This window comes from Mustela putorius, unplaced genomic scaffold (genome assembly GCF_011764305.1).
Source record: "Mustela putorius furo isolate JIRA1106 unplaced genomic scaffold, ASM1176430v1.1 tig00000242_pilon_pilon_pilon, whole genome shotgun sequence".
Classification (NCBI taxonomy): Eukaryota; Metazoa; Chordata; class Mammalia; order Carnivora; family Mustelidae; genus Mustela; species Mustela putorius.
This window is the reverse complement of record NW_025421325.1, coordinates 10,789,256-10,808,107: the sequence shown is the minus strand read 5'-3', so window position 1 is coordinate 10,808,107 and position 18,852 is coordinate 10,789,256. Positions and strand designations below refer to the sequence as shown.

Sequence of the window (18,852 nt, the reverse complement as noted above, 5' to 3'; positions counted from 1 at the left end):
CAGGGGTTCAGCTTCTGCCTTCAGCTCAGGTCATGATCTCAGGGTCTTGGGATCGAGCCCAGCATCAGGGTCCTTGCTCAGCAGGGAGTCTGCTTCTCTCTCTGCCCCTCCCCCTGCTCATGCTCTCTGCCAAATAAAGAAAATCTTTAAAAAAGGTCTTGCTGTAAAATAGTGTCAGCCAAACTAAACAAGTGTGCTCCGTTAATTTACGTTTTGTCCAAATTATTGGGTCTCTGGGACCCTGGGACCAACCGTTCAGGGGCTCGCACCTTGAATAGCATTGCCCAAGGGCACCACAAACCTTCCTTTGCCACCTAGTTCTTAGCCATGTGGCTCTTAGATTTCCAAGCCTCAGGTAGATTTGAAAGGTGAGGTAGTGCTACACTAATTTGGTATGTCAGTCAAACCGCCATAGCCCAGTGCTGCCTAGTGTGCGAGCAAGTAATTCTACCAGAGTTTAAGAATGAGGAGATCACGAGCTGGGAATCAAGAGTGACCTTGGTTAACTTCCGGTTTTACTCTGTGACCAATTTTGCTTCTGTTTCCCTACCCACCGTCTGTCTACAAAATGAAGACATAATATTGACCTTTGTCATATGATTCTAAGGATGAGGGGTGAATTTTGTATAACACACCCCACATGATAGTAGATGCTTATTACTTTTAAGGATAATTCTGAAATGATAGGTAAACTTGTGAAAAAGAAAAATGGTAGGGATGATTGGTTATATTAAGTAAAAGGTATGACATGAGACTGTGGTTTAAAATGTACAGAAAGAGAAACAAAGGAACAGAATAAGTCAGAGATACCAGAATTAAGTTTAAAAAAAAGAAATAAAGTTTAGGACAATTGGAAATAGTCAGTTTAGTTTTCTTCTAAAATGTTCAGGGATGTAAATGATGGGTCCTTCTTTAAGCATGCAGATGATTGAACATGCCTCTTCAAAATAATGGGAAAAATTTGACTACTTAAGAAGATACAAAATTCAAAATCATAATCCAAAAAAGAGGCCACACAAAAAGAGGGGAAAATATTTAAACCAAAATTATGGATTAAACTCGTTGGAGTAGAGAAAATAAAGTCAGTCCATTAGTAGCAATTTATACCATAGAAATACTTGAAATCAAGGAAATAAAGATTAAAGATGAGAAAGTACAAAAAAAGTTAACTTTAAAAAATTTTGGGCAAATGGAATAATGAACTTCCATTTACCTGTAACCTTTCTCAGGCATTATGAAGTCATGGTCCAGAGCTGAGGTATAATTTAGGCTATTTGGAAGGTATCTATCAATCAAGTTTGTAATTTACAGATTTGATCCTTGGGTTTCTAGGTTACTTAAATTTTTAATGATTATATCTTTGCTTTATTGGTTTGTAGAACATGAAATCCAATATTTCCTTTTGGAACTTTTCCATTTCTAATTCAACTTTTTCTTTCCTTTTGTGCTAACTCTCCCTGTGGCAAAAACACTTTCTGTAACATAGTTTGGTGAATGAAGGATGTTAGCTGGTCTCTTGGGAAGTGGAGACTGAGAAAGTGAGCAGATCCATGGGATATTTCAGACGTAGAGTTGGGTGTGTAGGGGGCTAAGGGAAAGGGAGGAGTCAGGATGATTTGTCAGAGAGCTACTTCTTGCCAAATCCCCAGCCTTGCAAAACATTTGCCACTTTTGAGCATTCCCAATTTTGTGTCTTCTCTGATTCTGCACACGCCTCCTACCTCATTTTGGCCCTGTCTTTTCTCTGTCTTCTTCTGCCTCCCCCTTTGTCTATCGTAAGTGTCCTTCATGGTTCATTTCTTTATTTGCAGCTCCAGATTTTCTCTATTTTTTCCTTCTGACAAGGAAAAATCACTTCAGTTACCTCTCTGCACATAATTGACAATGAGAATCTCTGGCCTTGACCTTTATCTTAGTTGCTTCCAGAATTTGTTTGTTCATCTGCTACTTTGTGAAATACCTAAAATGCAGTTGTTTCTTCACCTTACCTTGGCTTCCTCTCTTGACTTCCCCTTTTAAAAAAATTGGTTTCACCACTCTTTTATTCAGACAGGATAAAGTTGTAATCTTCTGATTCACTATTTTCCTTTACTACAGTTTGTTATGTGAAAACCAGTGTTCTTCCCAAGTTGTCGGCAAAGCTTGGAAGGGATGTCTGCCTGCTCAGGGCCACCTATCTGGTCCCTGCGGACACCATTGTGTGAGCTCCAGTCTGTCTGGACATCGTCCAGAACCTGTACTCTCAATCACTGTGCTGTGTTGCAGGCCAGGCTGTGTTGCAGGCTGTGATGAGGCTTTTTAGAGGGACAACTAACCTTACTTTGTAAAGTATGTCAGTTTTCAGAGGTTGGGACCTCAGCTATTAACAGTAGTCATGTTGGCTATCTTGAGCATTTTTTCTGGAAATGTTGCACACATATTACCCTTTTTTTTTTTTTTTTTTTGAAATAGATATAAAAGAAATGGGTCTGCTCCCATGGCAGGTTGTTTGTATTCTTTCCTCTTTTAGGGGGAGGAAGAGAGGAGGAACAGTGAGCCGTAGCTGCAGATTCATTTTCTTCTCTCCTACCAATATATGAAAGGTTATTTACCCATATGCTTGCAAATACTGATTTTGCTGAAATCATATTGGCCATCAGGTGAAAAGCTATTCAGGTTTTCTTTCCTTCTTTCATTACTAGTGAATTTTAATTTTTTAAAAATGTTTGTTTGTTCGTGGTTGAATCATGTCAGTCCACATTGGGGAAAGCCATCTGCTTTGCTCAGTCTCCAACTGATATGCTAGTGTCTTCTGGACACATCTCCCAGCCATACCTAGAAAGAATATTTCATGTCATATGCCGGCATCCTGTGGCCCAGTCAAGTTCACACATAAAATTTACCATCACAGCCATGCTGTCTTATACCTCAGTTTATCCTTATGATCAGATATCATGCATTCTTCTTTTTTGTCCCCAAATACCATACCTTCTCTTCTCTTCTCTTCTTTTCTCTTCGCTTCCCTTTTTTCTTTTTTCCAAAGATTTTCCTATTCATTTGATACAGAACGAGAGAGAGAGAGAGAGAGAGAGCGTGCGCACAAGCAGGGGGAGAGGCACAGGGTGACAGAGAATCAGACTCCCTGCCAAGCAGGGAGCCCAGTGGACTTGATCCCAGGACCGTGGGATCATGGCCTGAGCTGAAGGCAGACGATGTAATTGACTAAGCCACCCAGGCATGCCCATCCATTCTTCTGTTTTGTCTTGGCTTTAACTTGTTTTTTTCCCCCAATTCTAAAAGTAGTTTATGCTAGATGAGGAATATTTTGAAAATACAGAAAATCAGAAAATTAAAAAAAAAAAATCATTGTTTAAGATGGGGCGGGAGGACTTTTATGCTGTTAGATGTGCACTTCTGTACTTTTCTCATGCTTTCAGGATTTACAAGTTGACTGTGCCCTATTTATTTATATAACACCTCTTTCCTCTTTTTTATTTTTTTAAAGATTTATTAATTCATTTGTCAGAGAGAGAACAGAAGTAGGGGGAGCAGTAGGCAGAGGGAGAAGCAGGCTCCCCCCTGAGCAAGGAGCCTGTTGCAGGGCTCAAACCAGGACCCTGAGATCATGACCTGAGCTGAAGGCAGATGCTTAACTGACTGAGCCACCCCGGTGTCCAAACCTCTTTCCTTTTTAAACATGACTAGTTTTCAGGAGGCCCAGACTTGTGTCTGTCTGCTCTACGAGGCCTGGGTTGTGCGGATCCTGCCGTCCGGGGTCCTGGTGTATGTTGACTTTGCCCTTCAGGAAGCAGGAAACCAAGAAGCCTACCTCGACCTAACTGCCTGGCTGGTACTTGTTTTCTAAGAGTGGCTTTTCCAATTACTCTTTCCTTCTTCCTGTTGGCTGCGGGTTCCTCTGCATAGCTTTCTTATCCTGTCCTTCTTCTTGTTTAATTTTCCTTTCCTAGGAACTGTCCACAAAGCTGTTTTTTGTTTGTTTTCCCCCCAGAACTAAAAAAAATAAAAATTAAAAAGTTAATTTCATTCTGAATAAAAGATAGAACTCTCGGAAAACAGTGAAACAGTGAAAACACTGAAAACAGTGTCATCACTATAGCAAAATTTCCCAGAAATCATTGCACACAGTATGGAGACCAAGCCTGGGCCCCAACCAGCTGTGAAGCCTGCCTCTCTGGGGAGCGGCATGAAGGGAGCAGTGGCCTTGGTGGGCCAGGCACAGGTGGCGGCTGTGCCCTGTGATAAGCTCTGCCGGGTGCCCCTGGAACCAGGCTCAGGGCCCAGCCTTTAGCTACCACTGTAGATGGCCAGGGAGTGAGCTGAGAGGTATCACCTTGTCTTCGGGGGCCTTCTATGTGGGAGCCTTTCCAGCTGCCTGTGCCCCAGGTTGCCCACCACTGTAGCAGTGGTGTTGCTAGAAATTCTGTAGTTCAGAGCAACTCCACTTCCAGGCCTGCCTGCGGGACAGAGCAACTCCACTTCCAGGCCTGCTTGCGGGACCCTTCCCATCCCCACTGGTTGCAGAGCTCCTGGTGTTCATGTGTCTGATGCTGTCAGAGTCTGACTTGTAGAGCCCAGCGAGGCCAAAGCCATTCACCTTCCAGGAACAGTGTGGGTCCCGCATGAGCTCCCGAGGTCCAGGCCTGTGACCACAGGTGCAAAGACCAACTTGTCCTCCACACAGTGGAGATGCCCATACAACCTTGAAAAAAAAATTCTTGACTTCTCCTCTAATGCTGCAACAGAATCCAGACATTTTGATGATTTACATATATTTTATAAGAGCATCGTAAGGCAAAAATCTTGTGGCCCATCTGTGGCCTGCGTAGTATTACCTGTGGGGAGGCAGCAGTGTATTGTGGTGATTTAGGTGGAAACCTGGAGCAAATCCTTGCCCTAGCATCTAACTCAGTGTGACCCGTTTGTGTCTTCTGGTGCGCGTCTCTAAAATAAGGTGGCAAAAAGTGTGCCGAACTGGGCATAGTGAGGGTTAAAGGAACTAAGACAGGTAGAGATCTTCCTCGTAGCCAGCAGCACACGGCGTAGGGCGTGCGGTGTCAAGGACGAGCTCTGTAACTGTTGGATGGTTGTTGTACACATTTTCACCGTTTGGAAGCACTGGATCCGAACCCATGTTCTAGTCTATTAGGATTGTTGAAACTGCCTGATGTCAAACATAATTTCTTAGGCTAAAATGGTCCATCTCGTATACTTCTGCCCTGCCTACTGAGGTTTTTTAGATGGACTGGTTTCTGTCTTTAGGGGCATTTTGTGGAATTTTTATGGTTGACATAGTAAAGTCTTCAGAAGTAGTTTTGACCTTTAAAGGAAGTACTTTGTCCTCTTTGGCTTTGTCCCCAAGTTGTCACTCTTGGCATTTGCTACCTACTTCACAGCAGCTGTAAGGGGAAATGGCTTTACTTACAGGCGCTGCTGAGAAAGGTCTCTGAGACCCACAGGACCTCCCTCCTCTCTTCTTCCTGAGCTGGCTGACTTGCTTGGGGTGGCACACTAGACAGCTACTTCTGTCATGGCCTTCTGTGGGGAAAAAAAAAATGAGCTGGATACATTTTGTTCTCTTGAGAATTTTAATTTGGGAAACAAGGGAAAAGCAGGTAAGAGCTCCATTTCAGAGAACATGGGAGAGAGAGAGAGAAAAAAGTAAACACTCAGAAGCCAAGTAGTGTTAATGGCAGCGGTCCAGACAGGAGATCCCATGGCAGGCTATGCTGCGAGTTCTCTGTAAGGACATGTTGTTTACTTAATTTTTCTGGGTTTTTTGCTATTGTATTCTTATTATTTGAGTCTTTATTTCTTGTCTTCAGAAGGTTCTAATTTAGACAGGGGGTGCAGTATAGATAGTCTTTCTCATACCCATCTGGGAATCTGGAGGATTCCCCTCAATTTTGTTCCTACTGCCTGGAATGTCTCCTCTGTGGTTTAAAGTGATATGAATTTAACTCATTTATTTGGACCCTCTTCAAGCTGCCCATTCCATGCTGGGCTTTCCTGATGACTTTCACATTTCTTTTGAATTTGTCTTCCATGGAACTCTTGTGGACTGTGTAATTTGGACCCCTCAGTGTGTATGCGGTATGTGACATCATGGGGATCTCTTTCCAATGGGGGTCACAGACTCCACAGGGCAACCGTCACATCCTGGTGTTTGTATGACATGTTCGGCTGTGCCAAGTGAGTGATATGAGTCATGGGTCATTTCTTGGGGCATTTCTTTTAGCTCTTGTGATCCTGTTTTATCTTGGGACACAAAAGAAGAGGTTTTGGCTCCCCCTTACAGTGACTCCTGTTTTACTTAAAAAAGATTATTTTAAAGGAAACAGATGATTAAAGCATTTGAGGGGAATGAGTTACATAGTTACCCTTAGCTTTGGCTGGCAACTAGGTTTTTCTTTCGTGCGACTGCGGCGTGGTGATGCTCCGATGGCAGGAGAGCGGGAAGGATCGCAGGGATGAACCACAAGAACACCTGACACCGCATGCCCTATACCTGTTTACTTTGGGCTTTAAGCATGTACTGTGGTTAACACGGTAGCTTGTCTTGACATTATCCCCTCTATGTGGTTTTGTTTTTCTTTTTGTCTCCCCTTTCTTTGGTCATTTTGGAAACCACTTTGTTTGGCAGCTCACTATAGTCAGTGACCAGAATGTTTGAATAATATTGTTTTGCTACAGAGCTTAAATCCCTGATCTGTAAGACCAGTACTTACTGATAGTGTTCTTATGCCTGTATTACTGTTAACCCCAGGTCACCTTATTTTTCTAAAAAAGTGGGGGTGGGGGAGAAGAATCCTGTTGAATTAGGTTGCTAGGGCAGCCATACCAAATTATCACAGACTGGGTGGCTTACGTATGCAATGTATTGTCTCTTGCCCTGAAGGCTGGAAGTCCAGAACTGAGGTGTCTTCAGGCTGGTGCTTTCTGGGCGCTGTGGGAGGCTTTCCTCACAGTGGCCTGGAACACTGTCCTTAGCTTGTTGATGGCCATCATCCTCCACAGCTCCACCTTGTCTTCCCTCGATGTGTCTGCATCTAACGTTCCTCTTTTTTAGAAGGACACCCGTCCTACTGGATGAGAGCCTACCCTAATGATCCAGCTTTAACTTGATTACACTTATAAAGACCCTCTCCCCAAATAAAGTCACATTCTGAGATCCTGCAGGATAGGACTCTAATATACGAATGTGGGGGGGCACAATGGAACCTGTAACATGGCAACAAGAATACTTTACTCGTTTTAAGCACTTATAAAGCAGATTTTCTTGGCTTCGAAGCCAAGAAGTTTCAAAAGTGATAGCTATTCTTGGGGAAGTTTTTGCACGTAGATCCCTCAGCTCACTAGGTTGAGATCCCAGAGTCTTACCAGTTGTTGGCACAGTTTCCAGAAATTTTTTAAAGAGGTACTGTCATCTCTCCCTGGATCAGGGTAGTAACCTCCTAACTTGTTTTCCTTCTGCCTGTCTTGTCTACCTTCAGTCTGTTTACAGCACAGCAGCCAGAGTGATGCTGCTAAATGTTCAGAGCTCCCCATCTTACTCATAACAGAAAGTCAAGTCCTTTCTGAACTGGCCCCCCTGATCTTTGCCCTTCTTGCCTATTGCTTTCTCTGTCCCTCCTTGGCTTCAGCAGGTCTGTGTATGACTGTCCCTCTGTCTGGAAAGGCAGTTATCTGTGTGGCTAGCTCCTTGCATGATTCGGGTCTTTGCTTTGGTGCCATATTTTCTACACCATCAACTCAGATCTACCCAGCCTCTCCCCGGGCATTCCCATTTCCCTTACCTTTCTTCAGGTTTCTCCATGGCAGTTACCTGCTCCCTACAGACTGTGGTTTATGTTTTATTATCTGTCTTCTCGACTCCCTTTCTACTCCTCTGTCTCGCCTTGGCCTGTTACCCACTCTCACCTCACCTCTGTGTCTAGAACACTGCCTGGCACATATTTGGATAAATCCACAACATGAGTAGAGTGTGGGTGCAGAGAATAATGTTTCTATGGAATGAGATGCTGAGAAGGGAACACTGGAATTCGGGCCGCTTGGGTTCCTGGAAGTATAGGAGTGAGGGAGTGTAGATGGGAGGAAGGACCACAAAATGGTTCATTGATTCAGGGATGTGTGGGTGTCCTTGTTTCTCTCATTGTAATACATTGTGATCATTTTATTCTTTTTGTGCTAATGATTTTGTTTTATGAATATCTACTACACGAGTTGCAGGGACAGATTAACGGCCATCTGCATAATCCCTTCGTAAACCCACCAGTTGTTTTACATTTTGTGGGCTTTCCCTCATTTCTTCAGTTCCGTATATACATGTTCCACGTGTTTGTGTCTCTGCCTGGCCTGTAGGCACTGTTCTTAGGTCACCTGTCTATCTTCCTTAACTCAGCCCTGGAGAAGTTTGGGTAGGGTCATGTGCCACAAAACCTGCCAGTGTAGGAAGCGAAGGCTCTGGCTCAAGCATATTGCTTCTCGAAGGGAAAGTGAGAGGTCACATGTTCCTTAGATGGGACATTCTGTGTATTTTCAGTTTATAGATGGGAAATCTGATATATACGGTGCATCTTGCCCAGAGCCACACCTGGGATATGTCAGAGCCAATATTTCAAGCCAGCTCTGCCTTTCTTTTTATAAACCACACTGCTTCTACACTGTGCCATCAGTTCCTCATCTGTAAAATAGGGTCATTAGTCGAGGTTGTCTCTAAGATGATGTTCCCTGCTAAAGTTCTTTAATTTAGGCCCAGACGTGGAATCCCAGTGCCTCCAGGGGCCACACAGATGTTTGATGTATGTGAGGCAGAGGAGCAGAAGACTGCAGGGAGTAGGGGGGCCAGTGGTAATAACTGGAGGGTTTGAGAGATTCAGATGAAAACTGTAACGAAAGCGGTGGCCAAATAAGTAAATCTATGGAACCATTGGTTTTTGATGCTCAGATTTAGGTATTTCCCTGGAAATGTCAAGCTATGCAAACGTCCGCATGCAGCTCTGTGATTGTAATGCTTGTTGGCCCCTTAGCCGTTCTTATTCTCTATGAATTATAATCAGAGAGGGTGGAGCTTGGGAGGGTGTTCAGTTTAATATTCTTTTTCATACTTAAGCACGTCACCTCGGTCCCCTTCCCCATCTGTGTGTGAATGTACCCCACCTTTGCAGCCTTTCTCTGGGGTGTACTGTCCCCCTGCTGGACCATGTATTCCTTCCTAACAGGTGCAACACTGGGTTATCCTGAAAGCAGGATTCTGTACTAAAACTTGGGTTTTAGTTAGTGCTGACCTTGAACTAGGTGTGTGAAACTGAACTCGGTGTTCAAAGTTGCGCTTTCCTTTCCCAACTGTATAGTGAAGGTGAGAGACTGTCAGTGATTTTCAGATTGAGTTTTCTGCAGGGTGAGTTCTCATTGGGGATCCCTTTGTGGGAGATGGGGACCAGTTGAGCGGGATCTTTATCTTACCTCCACCTGAGCAGGTTTGATAATCTCTTGGTTCTACTACTTACTGGTTGTATAATCTTGGGCAAGTTGCTTAACCTCTGCGTGACTCAGTTTTCTTCTCTGTAAAGTGGGCATAATAATAATAACCTGTCTCTTAGAGTGGTTGGGGTACTTAAAGCAATCAATAAATATAAAGTGGTTAGGAGAGTATCTGACATTAGAAGGTCTAGTTGGCAGAATGAGGTCCCTTTCTCTTCCTGGAACCTGTGAATATGTTATTTTACTTGGCAAAAGGAGCTTTGGAGATCAGATTAAGTTAAAGGGCTTGGGGTGGTGAGATTATCCTGGGTGAGGATGGTGGGCCCACTGTAATCACAGTAGTCCTTGAAAGAGTCAGGGAAGATGTGTGATAGAAGTGGAGGCCAGAGTGATGTGACTGGGGGCCGGGGGCTCTGAACCAAGGAGTTTGGGCATCCTGTAGAACCTGGAGAAGGGAAAGAAATGGATGTTCCTGTAGAGCCTCCCAGAGGAATGCCTCCCAGTGAGACCGACTTTGGCCTTTTGACCTCCAAGACTATAAGAATAAATCTGTGTTGTTTTTAAGCCATTAAGTTTGTGGTGATTAGTTATAGAAGCAGTGGGAAACGAATACTTGTCTGCTGACTTTTCTGTTCGCACCGTAAATAAGATTTTCTTTGAACAACTCTATCTGGGGCCAAAGACAGTTTGCAGGCTGGTAGGCCAGGTGATGGTCACGTGCCCTGCTTATCTGATGGCCTGAAGTGACTGGGATTCTCTCTGTACACAGAACCTAGCCTGCGTAGCCTCTGCACATTTGCTGAATGTGTACAGAACACTTGAAGTTTGGAATAAAGTGTGGCAAAAATTGGGTGGTGGTCCCCAGTGTGGACCTGCCTATGGGATTCTCCGCAGTGTTCAGACCACCCCTTTCCTGCGTGTTGTTCGCAATGATTTTGGCTACCAGCATCTGGTTGTCTGTTATCGCATCTTGGGTCTTGTACTCCCGGTTTATGCGTTTGCTCCAAGGCATACGCGTCTTTGTGGACTCCTCTTATTTTCTTCTACCCCATAGATTTGTCAGTTCAGGTCTGGAATATTCTAGTGACTTTAGAAGCTGCGTTTTCTGTGAGTAAGAAGATCTCACTCTAAGCACACTGCAGTTAGTCACTCCTGGAATTGGAGTCAGAGCCAGGAATGCCTTTCTGTAACAGTTCCAGAGATGGGTCTGGCCCTTGAGCTGCTCCTAGAACAGCCTGTGATTTGGCCTTCAGGCCTCGGCTAGCCCAGTAATGCATTTTGGGCTCATGAGATATTTGCATCATTTAAAAAATCTAGAAAGTGAGTTATTTACTTTCTTATTTGACTCGTACAGAGAGGCCCTCGTACTGTTCTTGGATATAGTGCCACTGCCAGTTGTGTGAATCTGGAAAAGAAGGAGGAAAATGTGAAGCCAGTTTACAGGCCTAGAGGAATTTTGTTTCATTGCCGAGTTAAGTTGGATTAACATCGGCATTATATCCTTGGCATGAATCTGGCATGAAAGATATTAAGTTCTTAGAATCTGTACCCTGTTCCTCTCTAAATAAAATGTTGAAGAATTTTGGTACCTGTTTTGATATGCAGAAAGGGTGGCAGAGCTTCTCTTGGCAGAATGTTTGCATATTTGATAACCAGTTACTTAGGTCTCTACATGCAGAGGAATGTGAACATCTAGGTGCAGTTTGCCTCGTTGGAAAAAAAAAAAGGCTAATTTAGAATCCACTATGGAGTGTGCAGTCTTGAATCTCAGACTTAATGAGTAAGAAAGATATATTTATTTGCCGTTTCATTCTTCTGAAGCCCAGAAATGTAGAAGCTGCCACATCTCCTCAAGTGGCCCTGTTCGTGCTTTGCTCGGTGGTATGGGCAGTTGCTGGAGACCCTAGCCGCAGGCTTTATCACCAGAGTGGGGCCTGCCATTTCCCTGGTTGTGCCTCGTGCAGAAGGCAGCCTCAAAGTGTAGGAACGCTAGAGCAACCTGAACAGAGAGGCTTCCCATTCACCTCTTCTAACTGTCTGTATGCGTCTCAGAGTTCACAGTCCTCACTGAAAACTGTTAATAGGTGGATATTCTGGGGGGAAAAAAAATGTTCTCACTTCTAAAATCAGCAAGGGTGAGCTGTAGCAATTTGGGCCAGCAACAGTCTGGAGGCTGTTCGAACCCGGATTGAAACTGTGGTCACATCTGTCCACGTGGTGCACTACATCTCAAACCCACAAGGTCTCCAAAAGAACTCCTCATCTCCCACACAGCTCTTAACCCTGGGAAGGGTTCTGTTGCCTGTGCATTCTTCCGTTTGTCTGCGGATTGAAGACGTACAAGTTCTAGTCTGGGGGACTCTGAAGGGGCAGGTTCATTTGAAAGAGCACAGATCGCATGAATTCTTTACGTTTGCTGTGCTTGTTTGTACCTTCAAGGTACTTCATTCTCAGTGCTCCAGAATTAGTTGGCTGGAGAGGACCGGGGCATGGAGCCCTGTGTATGCAAATTTTCCCGTTAATTACAAATCTTTATTCGCACCGTTCTGATAACTGGGTGAGATCCGGGCAAAGGAATAACACTCCGTCTTCTGAAAGTTGGCATGATGTGTTGGAAAGGACATTGGGAGAAGCTTGAGGGACTGGAGTTGATCCTTTGCCTGCAGAACTTATTACTAGCCGTCTGAAGCGGTCTGTGCCCTTGACCAAGTCACTGATCTATCTCTGAACTTAACCCATTTGTAAAAGAAGGTGACACCAACGCCTGCCCTCCTGGCTGATTAAGGAGTCGGTGAAGTAGTATCTGTAAGTCCGTTAGCACAGAGCAGGCACTCGTCAGGGTATTCCCATCCAGCGGCCCCTCGCCACCTTCGCCCCAGTGGAGGAATGTGGCCAGCTTCTGTAACCTGAGCACTACAGACTGGTTGAGATTCACCTGCAGTGATACTGGAATGACGAAGCATCATCCTTCGCACAGAGCATCTTTGTGCTTGTTTGATGGACTGTACTAAATATGGTGAACCGTCTTAGGATTTTTGTGTTATGTTTGAGAGGCAGAAGATAGCTGTGGAATTATAAACTACATCGGAGAAGAAAATAAAAAGGGATGGAAATGTGATTAAATTTGTGATTCTTAAAAGGAATGGAGTTTGGTATGGTCAAATTTTTAAACAATAAAAATTTTGCGTAATGAACTCCAATAATAACAGAAGGAAGTCAACAGAAAAGAAGAACCATTTATTTTAAAATAAATTATTACTGTGACTGTAATACTTAGGACTTAATAAGAGAGAAAAGTGTGCTATTTACATAGGAAGAAATACATTAGCTGTGCAAATGAACCCAAATTTAATCTGCTATTGCAAACATTTTAAACTAAAATGAAATTAGGTACTATGAAATACTAAAAAACTGGTGCCTTTAAGTTTTAACTTTCTAAAGAGCATCCTGCCTTGGCCATAGGAAACATGGTCTTTGTTTTATTTTATTTTTTAAAGATTTTATTTGGCAGAGAGAGTACAAACAGGGGGAGTGGCAGGCAGAGGGAGAAAGAGAAGCAGACTCCTCACCCAGCAGGATGCCTGCGCAGGACTCTAGGATCATGACCTGAGATGAAGGCAGATGCTTAATCCACTGAGCTACCCAGGTACCCCAAAACATGGTCTTTAAAGTATGCCTCACCTGGTGATTTGGATAAAACACTGCAGGAAACAGCTCCAGAGGGGAAAAGTATGACTTATGCCAGTGTTTATATCTTATATGAATATTATATATAAAATGTGTTTATAAGTAAATATACATTAACAAAATGGAAAAACATGAAGTGATTCAAAATGATAAACCGACACACCAGTAATATCTGGACATAAATGCATGAAATGCAGAAGGAAAATCCTGTTGCGATCCCTGTTTCAGGGGTATAAGGAAGCACAAGACTGTTGGTTGTTGCCTCAGGGACTTGTCAGGATACTGTAGGATAGGAAAACAGATGACGCTGAGTAAGTTGTGACTAAAGAAGGTAGTTTCCGGTCGTCAGTACTATGAAGAAAAATAAAGCTGCTATAGGATAGAGAGGGATTTAGGGCTGGGGGGAAGGATGGTAGGGAGGAGGACTGAATGGGCTGAGCCATCAGGGTTATGAAGGAGGCAGCCCAGTGGGGGTGGGGAAGGAGTGTTACAGGCGGAGGGAGCAGCTTAAGGGTGTCAGAATAATTAGATGTTTGTTTGGATTACAGTAGAAACTAAGTTACTTTGGAATGGTCTAAATAGCTAGGTTCTATGGTTTAAAAATTTTTATTTTTAGGGGCGCCTGGGTGGCTCAGTGGGTTAAAGCCTCTGCCTTCGGCTCAGGTCATGGTCTCAGGGTCCTGGGATCAAGCCCCACATTTGGCTCTCTGCTCAGCGGGGGCCTGCTTCCCTCTCTCCTTCTGCCTGCCTCTCTGCCTGCTTGTGATCTCTCTTTTCTCTCACTCTCTCTCTCTGTCAAATAAATAAATAAAATCTTTTAAAAAATTATTTTTAGTTATGAGATTATGGCAAAAATACAGAGATATACAAAACAAATCTACATTGTAAACAAGAACCATAAAGCAAATATTTACAGACTCACCACTCGTTTATGAACTAAAATACCTTTAATTCCTTTGTCATTTTCTGTGTGTCTTGCTGTCCTTGGTCCCCAGTGGTAGGTTACTGTATGACTTTTGAGGTCATGACTCACTTGCTTTTCTATAATTTCGTGACCTGTGTATGAAATTCAAAATACAGTGTAGCTTGTTTTGAACTTTATATGAAGCCATACTGTGTGTATTTTTGTGTGTGACTTCTTTCTGTCCAAGTTTTGAGAGTCATCTGTGTTGACATGTGAATTTATAGTTGTTTTTACCCTATAGTATATGGGTGTAATGTAATTTTCAGTTCTATGCTTGATTGGTATTTGCTTTTTCCAGTGTTTGGCTATTATTGTGATTGTTCTGTTACAGATTTTTTGGTATATGTCTACAAGTGCCCATGTGTTAAGAATTTATCTTGGAAATTACTTAGAAGGATAATTTCTGGGTTGTAGGATATCATCAAATTTACTAGAAAATGTCAAAGTACTTAAATAGTAAGTATTCCAATTTTTACTTTCTTTTTTTAAAAAAGATTTTATTTATTTATGTGAAAGAGAGAGAGAGAGATAGACAGACAGCAAGAGCAGGAACACAAGCAGAGAGGTTGGGAGAGGGAGAAGCAGGCTTCCTGCTGAGCAGGGAGACTGGGGCTTGATTCCAGGACCCTGGGGTCATGACCTGGCCAGATGCAGATGCTTAACGACTGAGCCACCCAGGTGCCCCCCAATTTTTACTCTAAACCAGCAATATGTAAGTATTTCTATTGTCCCACATAAAGGATTACTCTAACACCTGGGCTTGCCAGACTAATTTTTGCCAGTCTGGCGAGTGTTAGTGAGGTATTGAGATTTTCATTTTTACTTATTGCCGCTAATGAATTTGAGCACCTTTTCATGTGGTTATAGGCCATTTAGATTTCTTTCAGTTCCTTTTGTGAAGGGCCTATTCAAGTGTTTTGTTCAATTTTTTATTGGAATTTCTGCCTCATTGATTTATAGCTGTTATTTATGCCTCCTGAGTATGTGCTTATCTTCACTCTTTTTATGTCTTAAAAATTTTTAAAGCTTAACACAAATTCCATTAATCTTTCTATGTTATCTATGGCTTTGTAACAAATCATTCCCAAACCTAGTGACTTAAAGAGCAGCCTTTTATTTATTTCGGTCTGGACTTGGCTTGTCTGGATGAGTTCCTGCATAGAGGGCAGGAAAGCTCTGCTTCTGCGGGCTGGCCATCCGGCCACTGGGACAGTAAGTGGGGGACTGGGCCAGAGGTCTGATGAATCAGTGGGCTAGCTTGGGCATGTTGACATGGAAAGCAGAGGGTTCCAAGAGAGTTGAGCAGAGGTGTACAAAGTTTCCTGAGATGGAGGCTTTTAATTAGCACAGTGTCACTTCCACTACACCCTGTGGGCCATTAAGACCAGCCTAGATTCAAGGGGTGGGAAGAGAGACTCCCCCAATTGCTGTAGGGGTGGCAGAGTCACATCAAAAAGAGCAGTGTCTACGTGGAGGGGTGGAGAATTGTCTCCATGCTTGTAGTCCATCACAATTTACCTTACGGTGTGTGCTTTTTTCCCATATGCCAAGGGTAAGAAATTATAATCCTATATTATCCTCTTAAAATGTTGTGATTTAGCCTTTCACATTTATTTCTTCCAGTCTCTATTTTAATGAGAGAAAGGATTTGAGCAGAGCAAGCAAAACATGAATTAGGTAGAGGGAGAAAGAAGTTTCAAAAAGCATGATAGCGAGGGGGTGTTGATAATAGACGAGGTGATGCATGTGTGTGTGGGCAGGGGGTCATTGTGCCTTCTGCCCAATTTTGCTAGGAATTTAAAATTGTTGTAAAAAATATAGTCTTCTGGAACACCCGGGTGGCTCAGTCAATTGAGCATCTGCCTTGGGCTCGGGTCATGATCCCAGAGTCCTGGGATCCAGTCCCACGTTGGGCTTCCTGTGTAGCAGGGAGCTTGCTTCTCCCTCTGCCTGTTTTGCCTGCTGCTCCCCCTGCCTATGCTCTCTCTCTCTGACAAATAAATGAATAAAATCTTAAAAAAACAATACAGTTCTTTAAGAAAAACATTAAGAAACAAAACCAAGCCATGACAGTAGCTGAAAGAGCTGATGGACATGACTAGAAAGTTGGAGAAGTGAGAGAAAGCAGCTACAGCTGAGGGGTCACTGGAGTCACTGGGGGAGCCTTTGTACTTAATGATTGGATGTAAAGAGTTGGTAAAAGAAAAAAAAAATCAGCATTTTCTAATGTAAAAATAAGAATTTTTTGCTTTTGTTCCTTATTTAGTCAATGACTAAAATAAAAAAGAAAATTGCTTCTACTGTCTCATTAAAATAGTCCTCAGTGTTTTACATTCTTAGCTTCCCTTTCTTGTCAATATTTATTATTTGCATGAGTACTCTGACCAGCAGTTATGGATTGCATTTTATTTTTTTCAACTTTTCAATTTTCTTGACATGAAACTTCAACACAATCTGTTGATATTCACAGTATTGAGACAGGAAGTGTAAGGAGTTCAGGAGTCACTGAGCAGCTTCTTAGAAAGTGCTTTAGACCAGTGGCAGGATTGTATCCTGGGCAGGGTATGGCTTTGTGCAAATAGCGCCTGAATAGAATCAAGCCTTTGCTATTGTAGTAACTGTGTAACTTTGTGTAAATTATTTAACATCTCTGAGCTTTTGCACCCCGTTGTAAAATGAAGATAATCTTTATTTTGTATATGAGTATTGAATGAGATAAAATTACCTAACATGATCTATGGCCCATAAAATAAATGTTTACCCTATTTTAGAAATAGTCTTCCATTTTTAAGGTTTTTTTTTCTTTGTATGTACTTCCTATTAATTTTTTTTTTGAGGAATAGTTGTGTTAGTATCAATATAGTGATTCAATATTTATATACATTATGATGTGATTGCCACAATAAGTCAGTTACCATCTGTCACCATGCAAAGTTACTATAGTATTATTAACTATATTCCTTATGGTATACTTTACACCACTGGTTGTTATTTATTTTATAATTGGAAGATGACACCTCTTAGTTCCCTTCCCTATTTCATCCATCCTCCCCAGTCCCCTCCCTTCAAGTGTCTGTTAGTTTGTTCTCTGTATCTGAATCCTCTTCTGTTTTGCTTTTTGTTTGATTTGTACTTTTATTCCACATATAAATGAAATAGTGTGATATGTCTTTCTCGGACTTATTTCACTTAACATAATGCCCTCTAGTTCCCTCTGTGTTGTCCCAAATGGCAAGATTTCATTCCTTTTTATGGCTAAGTAACATTCCATTGTATATATAAACCACATCTTCATCTACTCATCTATTGATGGACATTAAGGTTGCTTCTGTGTCTTGGCTATGGTCAATGAAACTGCAGTGTCATTTTATACTATTTTCTATTCATCTCCAGCTTAAAAAACGAGAACCTACAGATCTTTTGCAGAATAAATTCTTCCTACCATTTAAGCTTGGCCTTTAGTTACCTCCATGCTGCTGTCTTCTGTGAAAACTCTTTGATCCTCCTGGGTTTCTCTGGCTGGAGTTTGCCAGTCCGTTAAGGGCATCTGACTGGCTGACTTTGAGCTTTGATACTTTTATATTTGAAACCTTGGCATCCAGCCAGTTCTCATACAGCCCTGGGAGAAACCGTCAGGTGTGTGTGTTCCTAATCATAGCGTGAACTTCTGAATTGGGCAAGTTGTGACCTGAGTGCGCAGCAATAGGGAAAGAGCTTTGGGAAATGGGAACAATGTGGAGCAGTCACATCTCTGAGGAGGAAGAGGGTGGGGGAGGGAGTAAACATTTCTTCAGCACCTGTTCTGTGCCAGAGTCCAGAAGCAAAGACAGAAGCATCCCAGAGCGTGCCAGATTGAGGGCAATGGGCCCCTTGGCAAAAGAGTTAGGTTGTGCCTCCTCATAGATTGGGTGGAGAGCTCTACAGCTCTGGTGATCTTAGGAGGAATACATTTCTTCTAAATCTGGACTTAAAGCTCAGGTAACCATAAACTTTTTCTTTCTAGGTCTTTCAGCAGCCCAGCGGAAGTTTGCACATTCACTCAGAGACTTTAAATTTGAGTTTATTGGTGATGCAGAGACAGATGATGAACGCTGCATAGGTATGTAAAGGTGAGGCTTATGGTTTGCCTTCCTTTGCTTTGGCCACCAAATAATCATGACTTTCTTTTTGTAGATGCTTCCTTACGTGAATTTTCTAATTTTTTGAAGAATCTGGAAGAGCAGAGAGAAATTATGGTAAGTTGTGGGATATAAATTAGTAAATTCAACTTTAAGCAGGGAAAATCTGGGTTTAGAAGCTGGTTCTGGTAGAAGTTTTTTAAGATTTTATTTATTTATTTGAGAGAGTGAGCAGGGGGAGGAACAGAAGGGGAAACAGAACTCCCTGCAGAGTGTGGAGCCTGACTATGACAGTTTGGGGCTCTGTCCCAGGACCCTGAGATCATGATCTGAGCTAAAATCAGAAGTCAGATGTTTAACCAACTGAGCCACCCAGGTGTCCCTCTGGTAGAAGTTTTGATGCATTTATCTCCAGATGAAGTAACACTTAATAGTGGAAAGAGCCCTGGATGACAATTCAGGAGCCTGGATTTCTAGTTTCACAGTGGTGCTGACTGCAGTAAGGTCTTAGACAAGTTGTGGGACTTCTAGAACAAGGCCGTTTCTTTATCCATGAAATAGTGGTTTGGACTATAGCAGTGCTTTCTAGATTTTTGTTAGCAG

The 18,852-nt window shown here is 42.6% G+C and overlaps 1 protein-coding gene across 1 annotated transcript in view; it reads left to right on the top strand.

Moving 5' to 3' along the window:
- ARHGAP10 (Rho GTPase activating protein 10) overlaps window positions 1-18,852 on the top strand; it is a 317,977-nt gene that overhangs the window by 63,502 nt on the left and 235,623 nt on the right. The window contains exons 2-3 of the mRNA XM_045078333.1: window positions 18,135-18,230; window positions 18,305-18,366. Of these exons, the coding sequence (XP_044934268.1) occupies window positions 18,135-18,230; window positions 18,305-18,366 (158 nt within the window). The remainder of the gene's footprint in view (window positions 1-18,134; window positions 18,231-18,304; window positions 18,367-18,852) is intronic.